The sequence below is a fragment of the Cuculus canorus genome, chromosome 1 (assembly GCF_017976375.1).
Source record: "Cuculus canorus isolate bCucCan1 chromosome 1, bCucCan1.pri, whole genome shotgun sequence".
NCBI lineage: Eukaryota > Metazoa > Chordata > Aves > Cuculiformes > Cuculidae > Cuculus > Cuculus canorus.
This window is the reverse complement of record NC_071401.1, coordinates 192,763,067-192,787,859: the sequence shown is the minus strand read 5'-3', so window position 1 is coordinate 192,787,859 and position 24,793 is coordinate 192,763,067. Positions and strand designations below refer to the sequence as shown.

Sequence of the window (24,793 nt, the reverse complement as noted above, 5' to 3'; positions counted from 1 at the left end):
CTCTTACAGAAGGGTAGCTGATATACTCAAACAGCCTAAGGCAAACAAGCTTCAGAGCATAGCTTGGCTCTGGAGATTTCAGCTCTAGCCAGCACACTCCTAAGTCAAATGTCACACTTTATAAGCTACACGACATCTGATTTTAGCATATGCCTGGTTTATATAACTTTCCCAAAAAGAACAAGAAACATGCAGGCACATCTAGGGATTAAGTGTTTCAGTTTTCAATGGCTTTACAATCCATATAACACAGTATCTCTGGAACAGGTAAAGGCAAAGTCCTGTAGGCTCTTCAGCCTGTGCTTATGTAACTAGAAATTGCGAACAATGGTTCATTTTGCACTATAAAACCACACAGATGCTGAGTTTACTGTGAGACATTTAGATGCTTTAACCAGTTTGAGTTGGAAATGGCCTTCAAGACAAATGGTTGATTATTCTCCCTTCATACAGAAGAGTGGACAAAGGTCAGGGTGGAGGGCTGCAACTTAACACAGACTGAGCCACTTGCTTTGAAGATCAGTTAGACTGGGATCAAATCTCTCCCTGGGTAAGCAGAGCAGTGCACTGGAGTACTTCCCATGGAAAATACAGCAGAGGAAAAGAAATTTTTTTTAATAATTGGTCAAAAATCTGACGGTTTTCAAAGGAGCATTCACTAAATTAAACAATAGGTTTCTGTTTCAAAATGTCATTTTGGAACTGGGTGTATTGTTTTCTTTAATTGAGTGTTCAACTCAGTCAGACATTCTTCTGTGCCACACTGACTTAACTGAAATCCCATTTTTGACAGGACAATTTTCTAGCCAAATTCTTCAGTCAAGATCTGCTGATTAGCTGCTTATTACTGTAAGAGATTGTAGCTGCATCTATTTACAAATGCATGTGCGCACATGTGCATGCACACACACAGTACTCATGAGTAATGTTTATACCAGTCTGATCAATGCATTTATCCAAGTAATTTTTCCCCCTGATCTTAAAGATCAAAATAGCACTCACACATGTTTATTGAATGTTGTCGTATAGAAACCTACGGGGAGAGAGCCCAGAGAAGTAAAGGACTAACTCAAGCAGTTTGTTTCAAGCTCACAAGGATGTACAAACAACATCTTTCAGTTACTGTGACAGCTCTGCTACCTTTCCCTCTGCTTTTAAATACTTAGAATTTACTTCCATTTGAGCAACTGTAATTTAATATGTGGCATATTTGCATATCACTTAATTTAAACTAAGGCGTGCCAGAGCATTACATACTACAGCAGAGATGACACAATGGAATCTGAAAAGGCTGTATGAAGAACAGCCTCAGTGTTTAATGCCTTACTGCAGGATCCTAGGAGCAAGTGGCACACATCATTCTACACATAACAGAAATCATTCTCTGCAGAAATATTTTGCTTGAGAGTGGGGATGGAGTGCATCAAATTTAACTCCTCCACAGAAAAAAACCAAAGGGTTTGTTTAAACATGATTTCTTGGCATCACTTCCCGGTGGTAGTGAGGCACTATGATGATAAAACTTTTCAGCAATTTGTAGGGATGAAGGTTTTGCAGAGCTAGTAAATTTCTTCTGAATAATCTGCTATTGATTCAAATTGTCCAGCAAGCATATTGCTAACTCCTCAGTAGTACAATTTTGACTATGAGTGTTAAGATAAGATCCCACCTTAGAATTACTAGAGCTGAGCTGCATTTGAATATGCTGGCATTTGAATACGCTTCAAAAGGACAATCTTCGGGAAACAATCAATATACATTACAACATTTTAAGACCAAAGGTCAACTGAAGTTGAGAAACTTAAACTGAAACTTATATTTCCTTTAACAGAGAATTTGTCCAATTTCCTTTAGACACTTATCACAGAAGAAATATTACTCATCTTTGTCTCTACACCATAAATACCTCCCACTAAAGCAGCCTACGTGACTAGTTTAAGACCCAGGTGTTAAATTAAGATTATGAAGCCTATTCTTTAATGGCAATGGAGCCATTTTCAGTGAAAAGACGTTTTGGCACCAAGTACATAACAAAGACTAAAAAACCTGAGAAAGGCAACTTTCTGCCAATGTTTGCAATGAGTATTTGATAAAACCATGACTTTTTTCAGCTTAGTTCAATTAAATTCTGTTTTGTTAGGGCTTGATACTCAAGTCCAAGTCAGGAAAACATTAACAAAGGTATGCTTCATATAAAGGGGTGATAGCAATGCAATCTAACTTTTGACCTCATACAGTGCCTTTTACTAGCTTGTTTCTTCAATTAAAACAGTACAGTAAAATTGTCACCTCCTTTGTACTGCACGAAACACAAACTTCAAATATCTATGTGCAAGGGCACTGTTAGAGCTGCCTCTGCAGCCACACCATGCCTGAGGCTTCCTGGGAGTCTGAAGCCTTCTGCCAGAAATGTTCTTCATGGGCTGAAGTCAGCACAGAGCTCGGCATGCTGAGTCCTGCACTTTGATTGCCAAGCTTTGGAAAAGCTCCAGCAGAACACCTGGGAGACTCCAGGTTGATGACACTTGTTACCTTCTGCCTTACCAAGGATTGTTATATACATGCACACATTTCCATGCCGGCTCACACTGCCAGAAGAGTCCTGCAAAGGGGCTGGCATTGCCCTCCACCCCCCAAGGAGATGATGCTCACTGCACAGCTCCTGCTTGCTGCAGTCCTCACAGGGACCTGCATAAGGTCAAGAGATGCGCTGCGCTTTTCCCTATCTTCTACAAGTCTCCTGTGCTTGTTTCAGGCATCCATGTTACAGTAAATGAATAACTGCTACATTTTTTTAAAACATGGGGTAAACAGCCTCCAAAGACTCAGTCCTACAGACTCCCTGCAGTGTGTAAACCCCAATGGACATCTGTGGGACCATACCCAGTACTGAGGGGTTGAGATGCTGCTCAAACACAAGCACCTACTTTAGCTTACCCCAGTGGTCTGGTCCCAGTAGGATCACTGGGGAGTTGCAGAGAGGACACATTGAATGACGCTTTGTCTCCACCACAAAGAGCACAGACTGCAAATCGAAGCATCCAGACCAGGTGCATAATCTTACCTCCCTCAGCTTCTGCCTCATCATCTCTGATCTTATCAAAGGGAGATTCAGATTGGATACTGGGAAAAATTTCTTCACCAAAAGGGTTATCAAGCACTGAAACAGACTGCCCGGAGAGATGGTTGAGTCAGCATCCCTGGAAGCATTTAAAAGATGAGTAGATTAAGTGCTTAGGGATATGATTTAGCAGTGGACAGGTACGGTTGGGTTTGATGATCTCAAAGATCTTTTCCAGCCTAGTGATTCTATGAAGCTTTCTACAGAACCAGTCACAGGCAGCAGCCGGCAATGGTCACTGCCACCACTGGGGACAGCAGGGAACGTGCCCTGGATTTCCAGTGGAGCGTGCTGGGACCCAGAGGCCAAGTCCACAGCTTGATGCTGCTGCAAGTGCCCCGGAACCTGAGGGGTGCTGCTGCTCCCAGCCAGCCCTACATGGGACATTCTGTATGTCTCCATGCAGCTGTGTCCCAAAGTCATTTGCAGGCCCGTGTTCACATGACTTCAGTTTTGTTTCCTTTCTAAAACTAATTAAAAAAATTGTAATGGGTGTAAACAGTAACATATGCAGTACAGTCCCCACTTCTCTGCAGGGGTTTGTGTTTCAGTGCCAACAGCCTGAAGAACTCTCTGAAGAGGCCACATATTACTGTTCCTTGAGTGATGCATCCTGCGATTTCCGACCTTGAGCTGAAGCCATGTGCTTCAGCTGGTGGAGGATCCAATCATGGAGTCATCAGGACTTATGTTCATACCTCTGCAGCAGCTCAGGACCCATAGCAAAGACTGTCCACCCACACTGAGATGGTTCAGAGCTCTTGCCATCTCCCATCCAGATAAATTTGCATTTTCTTCTTTGACACAGCATAAAACGTGGCCTTATTGGCTGCTTGAGCCTGCACGAGCGTGCTGCTGGTCTAGAGAGCCCATGTGTCCCCCTGCAGCCGAAGCCAATGTTGTGACAAATCCCCATCTCAGTTCTAGCTTCACCTTGGCTGCTGGCCATACTTAAGTTATTTTCCAGGGGCACTGCTCTACATCTCCTTAAATGGCACAGTTTTCCAGTTCATTTGTGAACTGCTTACCACCGAGAGCTGCTACCAGCCCACATTGCAACTGCTCGGCTGACAGCCTGAACATCACCCCTACACTTGCCAGGACTAAATGAGGGCTGAGAAGTCGCTTCTCTCCCTGTCGAGGAAGGATAGGAGACAGGATGGGAGGCACTAACCCCACCATGCTGAGGAGACACTGCAGCACTGCAGGGCTGGATGTGCTCCAAAGCGAGCACGTGCTCGGAGCTTGTCAGAGACATCACACACACAGGTTGTCATAGCTCAGTCCCAGGCACTGGCTCTCCCCGTCTGCTACAGAGACCTCCTGTTGGATGCAAACCTGAAGGAAAATCTGCATTTCCACCTCAGCGAGCCTCCAGTGTCACTTGGAGGCAGAAGGGGTGGTGGGTTAGGAGTGCGTAGAGCTTGCATGGTAAAAGCAGGCTCTGAAGAATATAGTCTCTATTTCAGAAACATTAAAAAACAGGTTTTCACATGCTCAAAAGGCAGGGGAAACTCCATGAGATCGAAAAGGCTGGTATGCTGCAAAATCCTACTGATAAGGTATGCAGATGGACTCCATCAATAAACCCTGATGAGGACAGCTGATACCAAGAGACAATTCCTGCCCTGGAGCCGGCAAGGTCAGCACTCCTCATCACGCCAGAACACACACAGCCTCCCCCAAAAGGCTGCCTCACCTCCCAAGAAACTCAATATGTACTCAGGAACTGGGACAATTCCCCAGTCTTTTCATCTGTGGCATTAACCAAGTAGCTGTGACCTGCCTATCTGGTTAGATAATGGGCTCTAAGGTATCTCTATTGTAAAGGATTTATTAAAGACCATAGCAAGCACATTCCTCCCTGCAGGAAAAAATACCTTAATCTACAGCAAACGCTCCTGGCAAAGGCTCTTATTTGAACAGACCAGAGATACAAGTTTGTTCTGGTCTGGACAGTGTTTGAAGTTTCTTTCCCAGCTAATGAACAGAATTGTTTATAATGAAAGGACAGAGAGCATCCAGTTTTCTAAACAAACAACTTCATGGCGCTGTTTTGTGGCATGTAGCGATTGCTAACAGCCTGCATGGTCTCTGCTCACTCCTTTATTTTCAATTGACATATAAGGAAAGCCTCCTACTAAATCAAAAACCTTATTTCTTTGGGCCCAGCCTCCCTTACAAGACACAAGGAGATGGTGGTCTTCCACTACATACAATCAAAAGACAAAGGAAACTGGTTTCCAGACCAATTATTAAACCCAAACACTCATGTTTTCTTCCCACACTGGCTTACCTGTCAGCACCGCAACCTAACAGCTAAAAAGTTGGCTTCTAAACAGAGAGGTTTGTTTCTAAATAACGGTTCAACAAGAAATAAAACAAACCAGCAAGCGTAAGGCTGGGCTCCTGCCATACCTCCCATCCCAGGAGGCACCGAAGCCTTAGGGACAGATCCTGCCACATTGCTCCCTTACTTCCAAGGCTCATGTGGGCACTGGGAGGTTTGCTCGTGGGGCTGCTCCCAGCAGCGAACCAGCACGCTGGTGGTCCACCAACCCAGTGGACATGCCTGGCCGCTGGGCCACTTCCAAAAGGAGCAGACGGAGCAGGCATTGGGGACAGACTCACCTCGGCACTCCACATCTGGGTCACCCCAGAATAGCTCCTGGCACTCCCGGCAGGTCCGGCCTCCAAATCCTGGCATGCATTGACACTGCCCTGTGAACTACCAAAAAAAAATCCCCAACAGGAGGCGTGACCACCTCAGCAACTCTGTGCCAGAGCAAAAGCCAAGCCATTGGAGCATATTCTGTGCTCCCCTCACCTCGTTGCAGGCAGGTCCGAGGGAGCGCGTGGGGTCGCAGTCACACTGCTCGCAGCCAGCGCCACTGGCGAGCCTCCACGTGTTGGGGGCACAGCGGTCGCAGGTCTGCCCCACCACGTTCGGCAGGCACCGGCACTGCCCCGTGGCTGCCTCACACCGGCAGCTCTCCGAGCCCTCGCAGTCCTCCCGGACGGTGCCCAAGTAGTTGCAGACGCACTCTGTGGGCAGAAGAGCGTGATGCCTCAATGTTAGCCTGCCCTCTTGTTACCAAACCACACAGTTTGTGTTTAATTTAATCTCAGAGTCCGCAGGGGTGCAGGCAGATGCTGGCATGTCCCAACGCTGAATAACATCCAGCACTGCACAAGAGCCCCAGCACACAGGAGGTGACAGGAGCCCCTCATTCAAGCAGCCCATCTTCCCTCTTCGTCTCGCCTCCTCCCTCTGAGGCTTGCCAAGCTGATGGCGGGCCAAACAGAGCTGGGCTTCGCTTACCCACCCAATGACCCATCTGCCCTGAGAGGCTGCAACCAGCGGCGAGGGAGAGGAGGGTCTGCCACCACCCTGTTCGGCTTCCCAGGCAGGACTCCCTCCAACTGTCCAGCCACATCTGCAGGAATGCTGGTGCAGAAAAAAGCCAAACCCACATCCCACCACCGCACCTCTAGAGAAGAGGAAAACAAAGACAGCTAACAAGGAGGAAAGAACCCCCCCTCGTCCTTTCAGCACACGCAAACACTGTCCCTGCTCTCTCTGTCAAATGTAAAGGACTCCCCTCCCTGCCATGAGCCCAGCTGACCCTGGGCAGCTGCATGCAACTCCAGCTGGAGACAATGAACTTTCCCGTTCACCCAAATGCTCCCAAGTAAATTAAGAGCTCAGGTGGCCACGGCCGTCCCCATGACATGGCTGGTGGAGGAGCTGTGGCCACATCTCCACACTCACTTCTGCAGTCCTGCTGCAGGGCGCTCCCATAGTAGCCCTGTTTGCAGAGGTGGCAGTTTTCGCCCTCCGTGTGATACAGGCACTTCAAGCACATTCCCGTCTTCTTGTCGCAAGCCTCCGGGTCAGTGGTGTCGATGTTGTTGTTGCACTGGCACGGCTGGCAGGCGCCGCCAACCTCGTCGGGGCTCCCAAAGAAGCCAGACGCACATTCATCACATCGACTGCCTGTTTGAACAAACAGGCATGGTGGGAATTGCCATCACAGCTCGCTAGTGCACATCCCCGTGAATGGCAAGACTGAGGCAAGACAATAAAGGCCATTAATGGGGGGCGGCTGTTAATTGGATCATGCTCAAAGCAACAGAGGCAATGCTTGGTGAGACTACAGCAGCTTGGTGCAGCACAGATGGTACCGCTTGGGCCACCAAGGCATGGTGCTGCAGTCCAGCTGCCAGCCTGCTCAGCCCCTCGGTTCCACTGCTGTCCTGCCCACCTCTGCTGACCACCAGTCATCCCTCGCTACAGTGCTGGGGATGAGGTCCACAGCGGTGTCGGCATCACCTGCACAAGCCGCTCTACCCTGGCACATTCCTGCTACCCCACTAGAGGCTGCCAACCTCCAGCAGCAACACGCTGACATCCAACGATCGGTATGAACATATCCCTTCCCACCTCGAGGTTCAACGCAATCAGCCCCACCTCATGCACCCACCATGTACCTATGTATCCCACGCTACAGACACATGTGACTTGCAGTGTGACTGGATCCTGGTAACAGCCACTGGCAAACTGGCGTCCACTCTCGGGGCCGTCAGGGCAAGGGCAGGGGCGGCAGTGGTCACCTGATCCCAGGATAGGGTCTCCATAGTAGCCAGTCTGGCACCTGTGCAGTGGGGTACATGGCATGTAGGTGACTGCAGACAAACGGAATGCATCCTTGTATATCTACACCCAGGTTTTCAACCATCATGAAGAACAAACATCCTTACAGCTTTCCTGTGCCACCTACACTCCAAGCAGCTGTGCCCACAGAGGCAAATTTGTCAGACTTATGCCACTGTACGAGCAGGAGACCCAAGAGAGGCGCCTCTCAGAAGGCTTGCAATGGAGAAAGCCCTGGGGTCCCACAACACACTCTCATATGCCCAGGCAGCTGCTGCTGGCAGGCAGGAGGCCACAGGCAGCGAAGAAGGGATTCCCACTCCCATCCTCTTCCAGGATCACCAGCACTCCTCTGGCTTCCATGTTCCAGGGATTTTCCCCATCGATTCACACCTGACCGAGCACCAGCACTGGAGGGAAACAACTGCTGTGCTCATCCTGCTGAGGCGAAGGACAGCAACCAAGAAGCAGGCGCACACACCATACCTCTCGCAGTTGTGCCCTGCCGTGTGGTCCCGGCAGCTCAGGCACTCCCCAGTGTAGGGGCTGCAGTCGTCAGCGTGGCCATTGCAGTGGCAGGGCTGGCAGCTGGGGAAGCCCCAGAATCCAGGCAGGCAGCGGTCACACTGCCGCCCGTACACCCCAGGGAAGCAATGGCACTGGCCCGTCTCTGCGTCGCAGAAGGCGTTGTAAGAGCCTCGGATGTGACACTCGCATGCTGCAAAGAGAGTGCAAGAGGGGCTGTGTTTCCATGGCGAGGCAAGCCCTAAACGCAGGGCCCCAACTGCAGTACAGCCCAGAGCCAAGGGTTTAACATACGTCGGCATCCGCTCGGCCCAAACCCAAAGGTGCCAGGGGCACATCTATCACACTGCCTTCCAACGACGTTGGGACGACACTGGCACTGTCCTCCGCTGGGGTCGCACACCGAGCTCAGGGAGCCCTGAGGGTCACACTGGCACGCTGAGCAAAGAAAAGTATTGGAGGGAATGAGTACCACACTGCAGGCCACCTGCCTCATCCCATGCACACACCTTCCCCATGCAAACCACTCTGCCCGGAAGCACCACCAAGCTTCCAGGGGCAGTTTGCCCTACAAATAGGTAGTTACATACATAGCGCAGTCTCATGTAATAGAGCAGAAATGCTGAATATGATGTTCTTGCAGACATCTGTCATGGGGGTTTTCACAACACTCCTGCTGTTTTCCAGACACCGGTATCTTTGGAAAGTCTCCCATGCACTGTTTGTGACCACGTCTTCGCCTGAGCCTCCTACAGTGAATATGTCCAGTGATTTGCAGTACGGCATGAGAACAAGCTACAAAACAATTTTACAATGACAGAGTGTCAGTATTGTATAGCAGCCTTCATCAAAATTGTGTTATCCAACTTCCTATCATCCATTTTTAGCCAAAAAAGCAAACAGACAGAATTGGCAAGGAAAATTCTATAGGCTTTGGTAGAATAGTTCTGGTATCTACAGGATTCTTACCAAATCTGCCAAATGCTATCCATACAAAAGAAAAAGGTAGACATCTATGACATTAGCCTTCTCAATGAAACTACTGTGTAAGTTCAGGTCTGTGGAACTGGCTACGTTCCTGTAAAATACAGCAAAGGCCTCTTAGCAGAAAAACAACCCACATAACTTTAAAGAAACGTATGCCACTTCACACTGTTCAGTTAAAATCTGGCTTCAGCCATATGCAAAAATATTATAAAACCTTACTTCAGATTTACCCAGATGCATCTTGCAAAAGATGAAAATTTACAGGCTTTAAAATATACTTTTCCACCACAGCATCCCCAAAACAACTTCAACTCACAGAGTCAATGAGAGTGTAGGGGCTCTCCGTCTCTGTATCCACTGAGGAGTACTGGGGCAGCTCCAGGCGGATGGTGTAATTCAGCCCCTTCTCGAAGCAGACAGGCCGTGGGAGAACGACGTATCTGGGTTAGGAACAGGAAATAATTCTAACTTCAAACAGCCAGCACCAGAAAGCATTTCAGGTGGCCTTATAAATCAATTGAGATAACAGAATGCAGCAAAGACCAGGCAGAACAAAAGCTATTATGGGAAAGAGGTGATTTGGAGGTTTGTGCAAGACAGAACTGGAAAAGTCATACTCATGTTCAGTCTCAGGCTGTGCAAACACTTCCCCTCCCCTTTACTCAGTGAACAAAACACATTGGACAAGAATAAACTTAAAGCTTTGAGTCTACAGCCACAATGCTAAATACATTTTTACAACTTGTTAGAAATTTAATTTTATTAATTTTCATAGAGGTCACTGCAAACTGAAAACGTGATGTTTCTCTGTTTAAAGTTTTCAAATCTATTTTTTCCCTCCTTTTGGCCCATCCAGTTATACTGACCTGGAGCCGGGTGACAGTGAGACGACTTGATTATCATCATCAGGAACTGTGTTGCCACACCGACTACCCGTGGGAATCTTTCCGGGGCGAGAGACGCTGATCACAGCTTTTTCCCACTGATCTGGCAGCTGGGGAGGGGACAGAAAAAAAGCTGATCAGCATCACGCAATGGCCATAAGCTCCCGGGAGCATCCATAGCTCAGGCCAGGATAAGCACATTCACAGACGGGGTGGTCACTGCTTCAGGGAGGAAAGGGCCACAGTGCCAGCATCAATAGAACATCTACCAGCTGTGGGTTTGGGCTGAGATAAGAAAGTGCTCCTGGGCAGCCTCCAGTACGACAGCCTCTCTCTCCCAAGAAAACATGACAAGGTGTAGGTGGTCAGCAGCCCCATCTGCAGCACAGCATCAGCAGAGGGTTTAGTGGCCACCTCTGCCTCCAACACAGGTATTGCACCTGGGTATTTCACTGCAGTCAATCGCTGCCAAGCTCTAGGAAATGAGCTGGGGGAATTTTGCTCTTTCCCTCTACCCTGCAAATTATCCGCAGTCAAAACCAACTGCTAGTAAAGTCTATTCCTCTCTTGTGAGGCCTCATCTGGAGTATTGTGTCCAGTTCTGGAATCCCCAACAGAAGAAGGATATGGAGTTGTTGGAACAGGTCCAGAGGAGGGCACAAGGATGCTCAGAGGGCTGGAGCACCTCCCATACGAGGACAGGCTGAGAGAGTTGGGGTTGTTCACCCTAGAGAAGAGAAGGCTCCGAGGAGATCCTATAGCGACCTTCCAGTACCTGAAGGGGCTACAGGAAAGCTAGGGAGGGACTTCTTACAAAGGCGTGTAGTGATAGGATGAGGGGCAATGGGTATAAACTGGAGAGGGGCAGATTTAGACTAGACATAAGGAGGAATTTCTTCTCAATGAGAGTGGTGAGGCTCTGGCACAAGTTTCCAAGGGAAGTTGCGGGTGCCCCATCCATGGAAGTTTTCAAGGCCAGATTGGATGGGGCCTTGGGCAGCCTGGTCTAGTGGGACGTGTCTCTGCCCATCATAGGGGGTTGGAACTAGATGATCTTTAAGGTCCCTTCCAACCCAAATGATTCTATGATTCTACCTGTGGCTCATAGCGGATCACAATATCATACTCCATGGAGTAGGGGATGTTGTCGATGTGGAATTCCAAGTATGCTCCCTCAGGGACCCTTACAAATCCAATGCCTGTCCATGATGGTGTGCGGTCCGGTGTGTACTGGCGCTCTATTATATTTACTCCCTACCAAAAGAGGGAACAGAGATTTAGTACCAATACATTAATTTTTCAAGCCCCGTGGGAGAGCGTGAAGCAATAAGTTCTGCTGGTAAATCACTTCGGCATCTCAGCCTCCATCATTTGCATCCCAGCAAACAGGAATTCTCTTTTAAACCCATGTGCATGCACAACTGTTGCCCTTCCACCTAACAATATATAAAATGCAAGAAAGATAAAATAAAACAACACTGTGCTACTCTTCATCCATTCCGCTGTTATACTGCGGAATTAATTTTGAAAACCTGCTGTAACTAATCCTCCAGCTACAAAATCCCATTCATTGTAAGGAGTTTCACATCACACTTGAGGCAGTAGGATGTACTGCAGTGGCACATAATTGCTCTATTAGCTGCCCAGCTGAGTGCTAATTACTCCTGACTACACCAGGCTGCTTCAAACCAAACCACTGCTCAGAATAACATACAACAACCAGATCACAGCTTTCATGAGTAGGTTGTCATCAAATAACCAACTTCCTAATCATCGATAGATAGTGAATAGCCTAATAAATACACAGTCACTACTTTCAGTCTAAGGTGCCAAGTTTTTATCTGCTGCTCTTTTTATAAGGCAAAAGAGGAAAAAGGCAACAGAAAATGGAGCATGTGGTGTTCAAACTTCCCGTTTCAAATATATATCTGCATCCATGAATAGTTCTCTTCACACAACAACATCCTGTGTATTCCTGAGGAGTTTGCTTCAGTAGAAGGGAATAAAATGTAAGGAAAGGTCTATATATAGACATATCACTTCAGGATGTCCCCTCAAATATTTTCACTCTTTGAAGAGAGCCTGGCTGTACGTCATTACCCTTTGGCTTTGCACAAAGAGTCAGAGCTCCTAGAAATGATGGCAGGTGGGATATGAGCTGAGCTGTATAGCTGTGCGGAGCACAGAGGCTTGGCATTACCTGAAAATCCCTGCAAATCTATGCCACTTTGTTTTGCCTTGTGCTGGGCCCCCACCTGGAAATTCAGAGTTTTATTCTGCCGCCAGATTTGTGAGAAAGCTTTTAAATATTGGTGTTTTTTAAAATTGTTCTGCTTGCCAGGCAAACCAGAAGCGCATCTCCTCTCTCTGGTTGACAATGTGGGTTTTCATGCCAGACTCCTCCACCCCTGAGCCTCAGCAAGGCATTGAGTACCACGTTCTCTAGCCAGGCAGACACCAAAACCCTGTGCCAGCTCACATGCCTTCTACTGCAGTCCAACTTCCCTCTCTGCACTTATCTAAAACCAAAAATCCTCTGCTTTGGCTGAAACTGCAAAGTGGCTGCATTTTCCTGAAATAAATAAGTGAGGAGTAAGTGCCTCAATTGCAGGCAGACAAGGATCTGCTACTTTAGAGGAACGAGTGAGTACCTCACCTTCCTGACTCCTTGCTGGAGGCAAAAATAATTGATGTAATTACCTAGCTGCTGTTAATGAATTAAAAGCAGGGGTGTGTGGTAGTGAACAGAAAGAGACAGAGAGCTGATGTACCACGCCAGAAGGCTAAACAACCTAAAGACAACCTCACTTGCAAAACCAAGGTTTTGCACAATCAACCATAGTTTTAGCCATTATTAAAAGCAATGTTACTCATGTACAGACACTCTAAAGCCATGGTAATGTTCTTAAATGAGTGCTTTGCTCCCTCCTGGTTTCAAGTGGCACCAAAAAGAAGAGACAATATCAGTGTCCCACTACTCTTGAGATAAGAGGGGAAAAGTGGTTGTGGTGGGTATGTATGCAGTGTAGATGGGTAGAGAGGGGGACGTTAGCAGGAAACAAACTACAGTCATGATCAAAGAAACAAGTTTAAAAAGAAAAATGGCAGTTTGTCCCTCTAAATTACTACACTGTTTATCGATACTATGATTGAAGAACTACAGGTTGATGGTTTTCTGATACACTTCCATTTTATGTTTTCCACATTCTAATTGCAAAATACTCAGGATATAAAACACATATTTTGAATACCCAAATGGTGAAACAACTTTCCCACAGCTGTCCAGACACAACAGTCCACTAAAACTGCTACTCACAGGACCCAAGCTTGCTTCCTCTGCCTCGAAGATGTAATGATCGAGTGAAATGAAGTAATAGCCAGGCTCCACCTGGTTGCACTGACGTCCAAACATGTGGGGCCGGCATTCACACTGGCCAGATTCACTTGAGCAGCTGAAATAGAAGAGCAAAGAATTTGCAACACATCTTGGCTACACTGAGACAGTTCTGGAGCTATTTACCGCTTTGACATTTTCAGTGACACACGAGGAAAAGCGCTTCTGGACACAGCTGCGTCTAGACGAGAGATGGTTTTGGGCTCTGCAGCTGGATCTGAGGCATGGCCCTGGGCGCAGTTTTAGTTTAACTGAACTACTGTTCTCCTAAACAACTCCTAGGCTCGAGCTTGGAGCAAGCACATGCCAGGGACCATTTCCAGTAGGCACATTACATGCGGTTTCCTCTGTTTGGATGGCTAGAGGATTTAATGGATACAGGCAGTTCCCTGGGGCCAGATAGTAGTCCTAGGAGAGCTTCACTTGCCACCACAGACGTAGCCGAGAGGCATGTCTGTCCTGCAAGCTGAGGGCAGCCTTCATCTCCAGGCTTGCAGGCCATGCAAACGGTTTATCTGTTTATATGGGCTTAGGCAAAGCATGAACACGCATGACCCTGCATGCCCTGGGATGTCAAGGTGCTCTTGTATGCTGCAAAGAGCATCCCAAGAGGCCACCCACCAAGAGCTACACACAGGGGAAAACCATACCCAGCTGCTTTAAAGTAGGATAGACGCAGCCAAAGACATGGGACAGACAGAGTCATCACTGGGGAATGGAGGTCTGTCCATAGGGACATATCTTCCGTATGTCCTTCATAACAAGCCATTTTCTTTTCTCAACAAAGCTCTACCCCCAAACTGCTTTCTTGACAGTTTTATTGTCCCCAGACAGTCCACCCTGCATTTATAAAGAATGCTTCTTGCATGTTCCTGGTCACACTTTTTCAGAGGAAGGTTTTTTGGTCCACCAAAAGATAACCTTTACATTCAAGTTCAATTTAGAAACATTTTCTAAAGTCAAACCTCTCTGATTTCCCTGGAAAATCTCTGGCCTTTTCAGGCCCACATTCTAAGAGTAATTTTTAACTGAAACCACTATTGAAATTACAGAGATTCCCTTAAATGCTCACTTTGCAATGCCTGAAGTGCCCTAGCTGCCCCAGAAGGGGAGCTGGCAGGTCTTCCCTCTGGGCACAGCAATGAATCCATCACCTGTGTTACAGAGCAGGGATTCATTTCAGGCAAGGTGTGGCTGCTCCAGGTGCTGCATCCCACACCCTGAATGAGAGCCAGGAGGCAGCAATTTGGCAGCTGGGCAGAAGAGCTCCAGGGAAGGCAAAGCTTCCCCCTCCCACTGATGTTAGAGAGCTAAGCCAGAAGCCAGAAGAGTTTTCTCAGCACTCCGGTGGCCAGAGGAAAGCACAGCTGTTCCCTGCTCGTGCCAGGATGCTACACATCTCCTCCCCACGTGGTTTAGCAATCACTGGGCTCAGTGCATGGGAAACAGGCTGCAAAGCCTTGCTCCACCATGGCCAAGCTGTACCCCAAACTCCTGGAAGTAGCTGTGCTAAGGGAATCATTACAAGCTTTGCAGCGTAACTGATCTGCACGCAGGGAGTGAGCACGGAGGAGTAAATAATCACTCGCTGCAATCAAGACCCATCACTTTATCCACTTTGGAGCAGAAAGATGGTCTCAAATGTCTCCCTTCAGAGCACATCGAGCCCTGGATGTTGTTGTTGCAAATGAAGCGAAGCTCACTGGGGTGAATGATTACAGGAGAGTAATCGCGCTGAGACTCACTTGTTGTTCAACGCTCCTCCCTGGTCACAGTCGCACGGCCGACATCCATCCATGTCATTACTCAGGCCCCAGTGCTCAGGCTGCAGGAGGAAACATCACTGGCACTGTAACTCAGTGCCAATTTAACCCCATCTACACCAAAGGCACATTTTGAAATACTCAGCATAAGCCACCCCAGAGTCCCCTCCCAACCAACAAATCCTGCTCCCCTGCTTGGGAGGGTAGACCAAACATAAGCAACACAACCTCCCCATCTTGCTTTCCTCTGCCTTCTCAACTACCTCAAGGGCTTGAGAAAAACACACATCTTTCTGCCTAGTTCTAAAAGGAAGCTTTAGGAGGACCCCAGTTCAGGGACCTCACTCCTACTGCACCATTTACACCGCTTTGGGCTGCTGACCCATAAAGCTTTGGCTTGGAAAATCATAGCCCAGTATATCACACTCCAGCAGAGAGCAGCACTGTGGGTCAGTGGGGCTTTGTGTGAGCACTGTCCTTGCAGGGTTGCTACCCTGCAACTTGCTTGTTGGACATACAGACTTGTTTAGCTTGTCAAAGCCATTTGCTGTCAGATAAGAGATAACACATCCAGTTATCCGACAGCGTGTTTCTAGAACACTTGAGCACACACAAACACCATATAGATATGTATTTGTCAAAAATAATCTGACTAAAATAATGGCCTGTATAGAAAGCAATTTTTTTTGTAACACTGCTTCTCTGCCCATTTTGTTTTTCACCCCAGTAAGGATTCCAGCAGAAATGCCCCAGATCCCTCATTTTTGCAGAGTAACTGCAACACGTATTCTAACGTCTCACTCCTTACAGTCCCAGGACTTAATTTCCAGATGCTCGTCTGCCTTGACGTGCACCCCAGCTCCCTGTAACAGGCCGTGCTTCACGGCTCCTGACATCCCAAGGTGCCTACCCCAGTCTGGACACCAGGCGCCTGATCACAGGCAGTGAAAGAGGTCATCTAGCACCTTGCTCCACGCCTTCCACACACCAGCATCTTCTCACTTATTTTATGGTAAGCTACTTACCAGGCAGTGATCGCACTGCTTTCCTGTCACGAGGCGCTTACAATAGCAGTTTCCTGTCTCTGAATCACAAGGATTCCCCCCGGGATGAGTACCCAGAGGATTACACGCACAAGCTAGATTGGGAAATACAAATAGGCAGGTTTGGAGTTACATTTTAGATAGTATCCAACTTAAATATGTATGTTAAAGCTTTTCTAGTATCCAACTTAAATATGTATGTTAAAGCTTTTCCCAAGTTGCCCAGGAGAGAGATTAGTTGTACATTTTGCTCATCACTCATCCCAGTAAAACTTCCCTGGCTTAGAGACTTTTAATTAAAAACAAATAAGGAGTGTTCTGCTATTTCCACTGAATGCTCTAGAAGGAGCAGCTAGTGAACAAAGCTTTTAGGGTAGGTAGACTCCAAGCTATAGCAAATCTCTAAGAATGTTTTTCCATGAAACAAAGGGGAAAAAAATCCAAGCCACAAACCAACTTCTGCGGGCTCTAGCAGCTCCTTAAAGAGCTTTTGATCACACATAAAGGAACATATGTTTTTACTCACACTGACAACCCACTGGGTCATCGGCACTCAGACCATAGAAACCTTCTTTGCAGAGGTCACAACGTTCCCCTTCCACAAATAATTTACAACGGCATTGTCCAGCAATGAGGCCAGCAGAGAAATCAGTGTAGCGATCGCAGATGCCACCATTTTGGGAGCCAGCTGGGTCACAGTTGCAAGCTAAGAAGGAAGCATTATGTGTGTTTTATTAACTGCTACAATAGAAAAGGCCAAGTCTCACAGTGACTGATTTAAACTCAATTGCTGTGTAAAGACAGTGTGTCGTTCTTGTAAGTATTAGACGTGACATGGGTTAAACACAATGACCAGATTCTCAAAAAGAAAACAAAACCCAGTCAAGCTCACTCAAGACCTCCGAGACAACCACCTTCCTTCAAGGAACTTTGTTTGGGAATGTGGCACTAGTTGAAAGAAAAAGGGGGGTAAATCCCAAATTCTCCAGGGTAAGCCCAAGGGGGTCACGGAATGCCATGGCCACTGCCACCCTGAGGAACAGGACTGCACTTACGTTCACAGACGTCAGGGTCTCGCAGATCTCTCTCCGGGTGCTGGAAGTAGAAGGGCTTGCACTGCTCGCAGTTGTGTCCTATGGTGTTGTGCTGGCAATCATCACACACTCCGCCGCTGGTATTTCCCGTCGTCATGTACACAGCCATGTCAAAGTGGCACTGGCTGGAGTGGCCATTGCAATTGCACTCTGTGGCAGACAGCAAGCAAAGAGTCACCCCATAGGAGATGCAAGTTTGCAGAAAAGACACACAAAAGTCAAACAAGAAACATTTGGGACTTTATATATTGTCATAAATTCCCGCGTAACAGTATGTAATGCTCATATCAGACTCCAGATCTGCATTTTACTCAAACTCACTTTTGCATGCGTTACTATTGCGGCCTTCAGCAGGTCGCCAGGGTAAATCATGGTAGAAATCCATACACTGCTCACAGTTTAACCCTTTGGTATTATGCCTGCACATGCAGTGTCCATGGACCTGTCATTTAAAAAAGAAAGAAAAAAAAAAAACAAACAGAAAACCAAAGGTGAAAATATAGTTGGTTATAAAGGAGGAAGGGAAAAAGATCTCCATGCACATAACTACGTGCCAGAGGACATAAAGGACCACAAGAGCATCCTTTGCTTGTCAAGGTAAGAATATCCTCATACAAATTTGTTCTTTCCTTACCGGAACTAATGCCTGCATAAACACTTTCAGAATGACCGAGGAGAGCACAGTTCCACCTTAATAATCATAAAAGCCTCTTGGAACTAAAAGCTACCTGTTTATTAGCTGTTAACTAGCTATTAACATGCATGTAGTTGTATCACCACTAGCCCAGCACCTTCTTTCCAGCCCTACCCTGATCCTTGAAGCAAAGATAACAGATGGTTTGGACGGTTTATATCCATCAACCCCAGATTTTGCCTTTGACATGCACAGAACAAGCACTGAGCAGACCAACAGTGAGTGTGTGGCAACCACTGCCTTAGATGATGGTGTCTACAAGCACTGGAACCATGATTTTAAAGTCAAAGCCAGTCTTGCTGCTGCTCAGACAGAGACAGTTACTGAAAAGGTACAGCAGTGGAGCATACTGGCTCGCTCACCGGCATCCCATGGCCCCTGGGGCAATCCACACAACCTCCTCTATGCCTCCACTTTTTCACCCAGTTAATAACTCACTCATTAACAGGAGTGCTATTGCTACTCATCAGGCAAAAATCATGGGAAAAGCAGAACCCAGAAGAGATGTGGCACTCGTACAACAGCGTACAATGGAGGCAGCAGGATTCTCCTTCAAAGCCTACTGTTAATTAGGGCCACAGCTTCCACTTCTCAGCTGATAACAACTGATACAAATGAAGGCCATGTTTGATTCACAAATGTGTTTCACCCTTTGATGCCACTCTGCAGTTTTAGGGTAACCCAAGTTACACACCCCATCTCTGGCCCCTAAGATTATACTCCTTTTCTCCATTCCAGTCTTTTAATTTCATCAGCTGTTTACCATAATTAGAAAAAGAATGCTAAACCAATTTTCTCCTAATCTGAGCTCTCTATACATGATTAACATCAATAAGAGATACGTCTGCTGAGGAAGAATAGTTTTAATAGTTCTCTTGTTTGAAAATTAAGGGTGGGAAGGGTGGGGCAGCATGCTGTGAGTTTAAACAGCTTAAAAAAGGCACAGATGGGAACAGCTTTATGGAAAAAAGGTGTGAATATTTACCATTCCTTCTACTTCTTCATTAAAGCCATCCACTGGTGCACACTCGCTGGCATGTCCGTAGCAGAAACAGTTCCCGCGAACCACCATGTCATAGATGGCATAGTAGTACTTCTCCCTAATCTCCATCCTTGAGTCCAAAAGATTATCGCCCAGTGTGTGCAGCTTGACAAATTTAACTCTCAGATTTGTGATCTTTAATAGGTCTGGAGGGGACGAAAAAGAAAAACAACAAAACCACAACAACATTTTCAAATTATTTACCAGATACTGTACTGAATGGGAGGAAGCCAGGAGTGACTTCCCAAACACACTTCCTATGGGCAGATTAGGTCAGATTTAATTCTAGCACGTACTATTCATCACAACACTTCATACTTCCAAATTTAAAAAATTACCTTATTTTATTACAGGCTGATCACTGTATAAGTTAGTTTAAGCTTAATTAAAATACTAATCTGTTTTATTGTAGGCATGGACAGACAAACACAGATATTAAATGAACATGCAACAGTACCACCAAGGAGACACTAGTTCTTTGAGATTTTAAAATGTAAGAAGGGCAAGGACCTGATATTGAGGAACCGCTGACAGGTGGACCAGGGGCTTTCAGAGTTATGAAGTTTTTGAAAAAAAAAATCTTAGTTGGAAACCAGACATGAGTATATTCTTCTTTCTTAAACGGCCAAATTTTTAAAACAGTTATATTTTCCTGAAAAAAGCAACATCCCATCACTGATCAAACATAAAGAGGATGCTCCTGAGGAACAGTCATAGGAAGACAATACTGCAGCAATTAATTCAGTCCACATATTCATTTTGACATTATGAATCCTGAGTAATGTCTTACAGCCTTGAAACTAGGCTTGAAAAAGCATTTCAAGCCCATGAAAGTAGTTTCTCCTTTAAAACGTTGGTTAAAAAAAAATTCAACTGATACAGCACTTATCAGACACACTTCTACTACAGACTTCTTCTTCCCCAGTTAGTTTTACACCAAAGGACATGAACTGAAACCAGGAAGGAATACTAAATCGGAGGTCAAGTTTAAGGCCAATCACTGCAGTTCCCTACCCAGGCCAAATGCTCCACAAGGTTACTCTTTGAGCCACGCTCAGCAACAGATCACTCCACCTTTGCACTCCTGCATTGTTGTGACTGTGCATGAATACTAGTCATTTGCGGTTTACAACCACATTAGCCAAGACAAACCATTCTAATGCCGTTACTCAGATGTTTTAAAAAATAAAATCCGACCTCTTTGATCTTAGCTAGAAATGCAAAATGATATAAGTACTTCTGTAATTCTGTTTCTTTGCTTTCTGAATACTGTACAATTATGGGATCACTTCCAAGGTTTCTCTTGGTGATTACATGTATTTTGGGAAGAGGGAGTCCTTAATGAAAATAAATCCCTGATCAATTAAGAAAAGGACCAATTCCAATGATGTGTGTAAGAGCAATCACTTGAGTTGATGACACTGATCGTTATTCCCCAGCATGTCATTGTTTAAGTCAGGAAAAGAAGCCATACCACAAATGTATTCATATGACTTCAAAACAGTTACTGGGGTTAAGGCATGGCTTTATTGGTGGCTTCCCTGTTTTTGTAAGCAAACAAGTACAGACATACTTTCAAACGAGCCTGGAAGGTAACTGCATACATACTTTGAATCCTTGGACTGTATGGATCTTCAATTCGAAAAGCAGGATCTAGAACACGATATATTACCTGGAGGAAAAAATGGTACAACAAAAAATTGAGCTTTAAAAATAAGAGAATCTGTGTTTGTATGGAAAAAGTCTATAGAATAAACATATTGGGGAAATAAAAACCTCTGACCTCTCCCTCTGTTGAAGGTTCAATGTCGGAGTATCGAGAATCACAAATGATATCATCCACTTTCTTCATGGGTCCAGTTGAAATCCCAGGAAATGAGCTTTCACAGTCATATGCGAAATACCTATATACTTGCCATGTTTTTCCAAAATCAGATGATCTTTCTATCAACATTGCAGCAGGACGGAATGTCTAATAGTAAGAAAACCAGGAAAGATGTTATTCAGTTAATGATTACTTGCATTTACATCGAGTGCTTTTAAGTGTGAGCAATCCATGTGTCTGAATTTTAAGCTCTCTTCCTGCACTGACCACTTCCAACGTACTGAAATATTGAAATACTTTTCTGATGATATCCCATTTTCTGCTGAGAGGCAGATCTGTGAAACAACACACTAAACCACAGACTACCCATCTTTAAAAAGATGGCACTCAGTGGCCAAGCACTTAAACACACTTACAAGAAACAAGCAAACTTCTAAGTTTTGTGGATTCCAAATACTTTCTCAAAATTCAGGGTCAAGACAGGGCTTTAGAAAGCCAAAAGGATTTTTTCCACTGCTTGTGGAAAGCAGTACAGCATTATTTATTGCCGTACCTCCTTGTGTCCTGCAAAGGACCTCACAGGCCTCCTCTCCTGCCTTGGGTACCAGGAGGCCACTTTCAGAAGTTCTTGCTGAGCAGTTATCTCTGATGCTCAGAAAAACCTGACACCACTACCTTCTGCAGCATCTCTGCCACCCGCTGCTAGCTGCTCTCTGTGCTGCATTAAGAAAACCTTATTTAAGGAGTTTGAAAAGTTCAGTTTTATTAACTCTTGCTATGTTTGACTCCTGCAGTCACAGTGACCCTACTCCAGCTGGCCTTGACAAGATTCTGGCAGGCTGCATTTGCTTCACACAGACCACTGTCCCTCTCACAAACGTGTATTCAACTCCAGAACAACTAGCTAATGAGACTTTAAAAAGATTTTTAATCCCCCTGACCTAAAAAATCTTATGTTTCAATCTATCAGCTGCATTTCAAAAAGCAGGTATTAATTTAACACCTGGCTTGCACCTAACAAGAAGTGCCAACAGTCTCTTCATTAGTTTTATACATTGAAAGGAGGCTCTCCAAGACCCAAGCACAAAAGCATTCCGTCACAGCTGGAAAGAAATTTTCTTTCTGCTTCCTGGCTGAAAATGTCACCAAACTTTCTCAGAGGTAAGGCAGCTCAGGTGTCTACCACACAAAGTCAAGAAATTATCTTTAAAACTATCTTTCCCTCGCAGCCTTCCTCTTGACAACAGACCAAGTCCAGCAGCACGTGGGCACAACGGCCACAGGTCAGGGGTCTTTCAGGAGTCCTTCACTGCTAGGTGCCAGCAGAAAGGACCACCTTCCACCTCAGCAGTCACCCTAAGGCAGGGGGAGAAATCCAAGCCAACACAGCAGGAAAGAGGAAACAGGTCTTCCAGAATCATATAATCGTTTAGGTTGGAAAAGACCTTTAAGATCATAAAGTCCAGTCCAACCACAAATCTAACACCACCAAGTCCACCACTAAACCATGTCCTTAAGTGCCTTATCTACAGGTCTCTTAAATACCTCCAGGGACGGTGAATCCACTACTTCCCTGGGCAGCCTGTTCCAATATTTGAGAACCCTTTCAGTGAAGAACTATTTCCAACGCACACCTAAACCTCCCCTGGCACAACTTCAGGCCATTTCCTCTCCTCCTGTTACGCGTTACTTGGGAAAAGAGACTGACAGTCACCTTGCTACAACCTCTCTGCAGGTAGTTTTTAGAGAGCGATAAGGTCTCCCCTGAGCCTTCTTTCTGCAGATAAAACCCCAGTTCCCCCAGCTGCTTCTCACAGGATATGTTCTCTAGGCCCTTCACCAGCTTTGTTGCTCTTCTTTGGATGAGCAAAAGCCGAGTTAAAATTTAGGAGATAATCTGTCTACCCGCAAAGAGCAGGGATTTAGCCCTGCAGGAACTGCAGCCCCTGAAACCTCAGCTGCAGGCTGCCGCTTGCGCTTGCCTGTGAGTTAGAACGTACAGGACAATCTGCCATTCCAAGACATCTGTTTGTAAAGAAACAAAGAGATTTTGTGTACAGATGTTCCCTCTTCCTGATGACCCTTCCATTTGCCAAATGAAAACTAATACCATGGCCAAGTTTCTTTTTAAGAAGAAAAATCCTTGCTACTAATGGTTTAGCTAATGAACTTTTAGAACACAGCCACAAGAGACAACCAACCCAAAACCCAGCTTCATTATGGCTCCTTCTGCAGCCTCACTGGAGTTCAAACGCAACTCAATCCCCAAGTCACAACTTCGCCTTCCTGCACAATTTCAGGAGGAGTTAATAGGTGACAGCTCTAAAGAATCAGGCAAAACAGTTCAGACAAAGCCCAAATCTCAAATATCAAACAGATGTGAAGGACCACGAGATATCTCATTTCCTTATGCTTTAGGGTTCAGTGACACTGTGGCTAACTTACCTTGAAGGTCATAATGAGATGAGTGAAATGAAACTCAGCTTCCAGGTTCAGCTGGATAGTCACATTTTCCAAACCTACAGGGGCAGAGAAAAGCAGCTGTGCAGCAAACACAGACACCCGCCAGCCTCTACACCTAAATTAATTTTGCCAAAGCTCTTTGCCACTTAGAGAGTTAATGGATTAGCAAGGCACAGGGGAGACACCAAGGACCTGCTGAGGCCTGTCACACATGGGATTGTCTGTGCATCGTCTGCACTGGACATGTTACACCAACAGCACTGCCATTATTTCAGATTGCACAAAATGGCTAATGTCACTAGACACAGGGTAAGGATGAGGACTGCCAGCGCCTAGATCCTGGCACCAAAGTACTTGGTGGCTGGTAACGATGGAGGATGCTGAGCCCAGACCTGTGTGGCTGTTCTCACACACTGCAGCCTATCAGGCAGCAACAAAGTCACAAGCGTTTGCAGCCCTAACACCCCAAATCTTACTGATGACTGGTGGGGACTGGTTCCCACCTTTCTCCATTCGCATAAGGCTCTCCTATCCATCCAGATGCAGGAGCACTTCCCTTACAACCTGGTTTTGAAATACTGCTAAAGAAACTATTACAGCCCTGCTGTGAAAGCTAGGAAACCAGTGACAAGCACAAGCATTTCCAAACTCTGCTGCACCTACAGTCGGGGCTCAGTACAGAAAGGAAGAAAAATAGTTACAAATACTATTTTGTCATGTGAAAAGACCTCTCAAAACAGCTGAATGCTAATTATACTGTAGCTGGAAATTAAAAAAAAAAAATAGTCAAGTTGAGATTTACAGAGAGGAGAAAGGGTAAGAAATCAAAACAATAAACCAAAAAAAGCACTTAAATTTTTGACCAGCTGTAACTTTATGTAGAGCATGCAACAATGGTCTCTTCTGCTGTATGCCTGCATAGAAGAAAATACGACTTGGACAGAAAGAATCATTTGTTTTTTATTGTTGAAGGACATTTTCATGACCTTATGAGCTAAGAACTTTTCTGTGTGAATGTTGCCAAGCCTGTTGCAAAAAACATGAATTATTTGGAATGCTAGAGGAAAGCCGCTGGAGACAAGCAGCTTGCTAGTCAAATCTAAATGGTTGAAAAAGGGTTTAGAGAAAACTCTTCTTTACCTGGCAGCAGAAATCTTACAAATATTGCCATTTTATTTTAATGTACAGTAAGACAGCTACTGCCAATGCATTTGCAGGAGTCCCACACTGTCTAGTTGGCTTTAAGGCATCAGGGTAGGACTGCTGCTTGAGAAACCTCAATGCCTTGTTTAGTGTACGAAGGC

At 45.9% G+C, this 24,793-nt stretch overlaps 1 protein-coding gene across 1 annotated transcript in view; it reads right to left on the bottom strand.

Annotated features, from left to right (window-relative positions):
• The window catches only part of LAMB1 (laminin subunit beta 1), a 46,352-nt gene that overhangs the window by 17,336 nt on the left and 4,223 nt on the right, over positions 1-24,793 (bottom strand). The window contains exons 4-23 of the mRNA XM_054057853.1: positions 23,472-23,545; positions 20,985-21,173; positions 20,810-20,873; positions 19,145-19,347; positions 17,787-17,907; positions 17,427-17,615; positions 16,898-17,077; positions 16,354-16,466; positions 15,311-15,390; positions 13,488-13,623; positions 11,267-11,425; positions 10,154-10,281; positions 9,604-9,727; positions 8,891-9,095; positions 8,595-8,738; positions 8,262-8,493; positions 7,613-7,776; positions 6,894-7,118; positions 5,949-6,166; positions 5,753-5,849 (exon numbers count right to left, since the gene is read on the bottom strand). Of these exons, the coding sequence (XP_053913828.1) occupies positions 5,753-5,849; positions 5,949-6,166; positions 6,894-7,118; positions 7,613-7,776; positions 8,262-8,493; positions 8,595-8,738; positions 8,891-9,095; positions 9,604-9,727; positions 10,154-10,281; positions 11,267-11,425; positions 13,488-13,623; positions 15,311-15,390; positions 16,354-16,466; positions 16,898-17,077; positions 17,427-17,615; positions 17,787-17,907; positions 19,145-19,347; positions 20,810-20,873; positions 20,985-21,173; positions 23,472-23,545 (3,045 nt within the window). The remainder of the gene's footprint in view (positions 1-5,752; positions 5,850-5,948; positions 6,167-6,893; positions 7,119-7,612; positions 7,777-8,261; positions 8,494-8,594; positions 8,739-8,890; positions 9,096-9,603; positions 9,728-10,153; positions 10,282-11,266; positions 11,426-13,487; positions 13,624-15,310; positions 15,391-16,353; positions 16,467-16,897; positions 17,078-17,426; positions 17,616-17,786; positions 17,908-19,144; positions 19,348-20,809; positions 20,874-20,984; positions 21,174-23,471; positions 23,546-24,793) is intronic.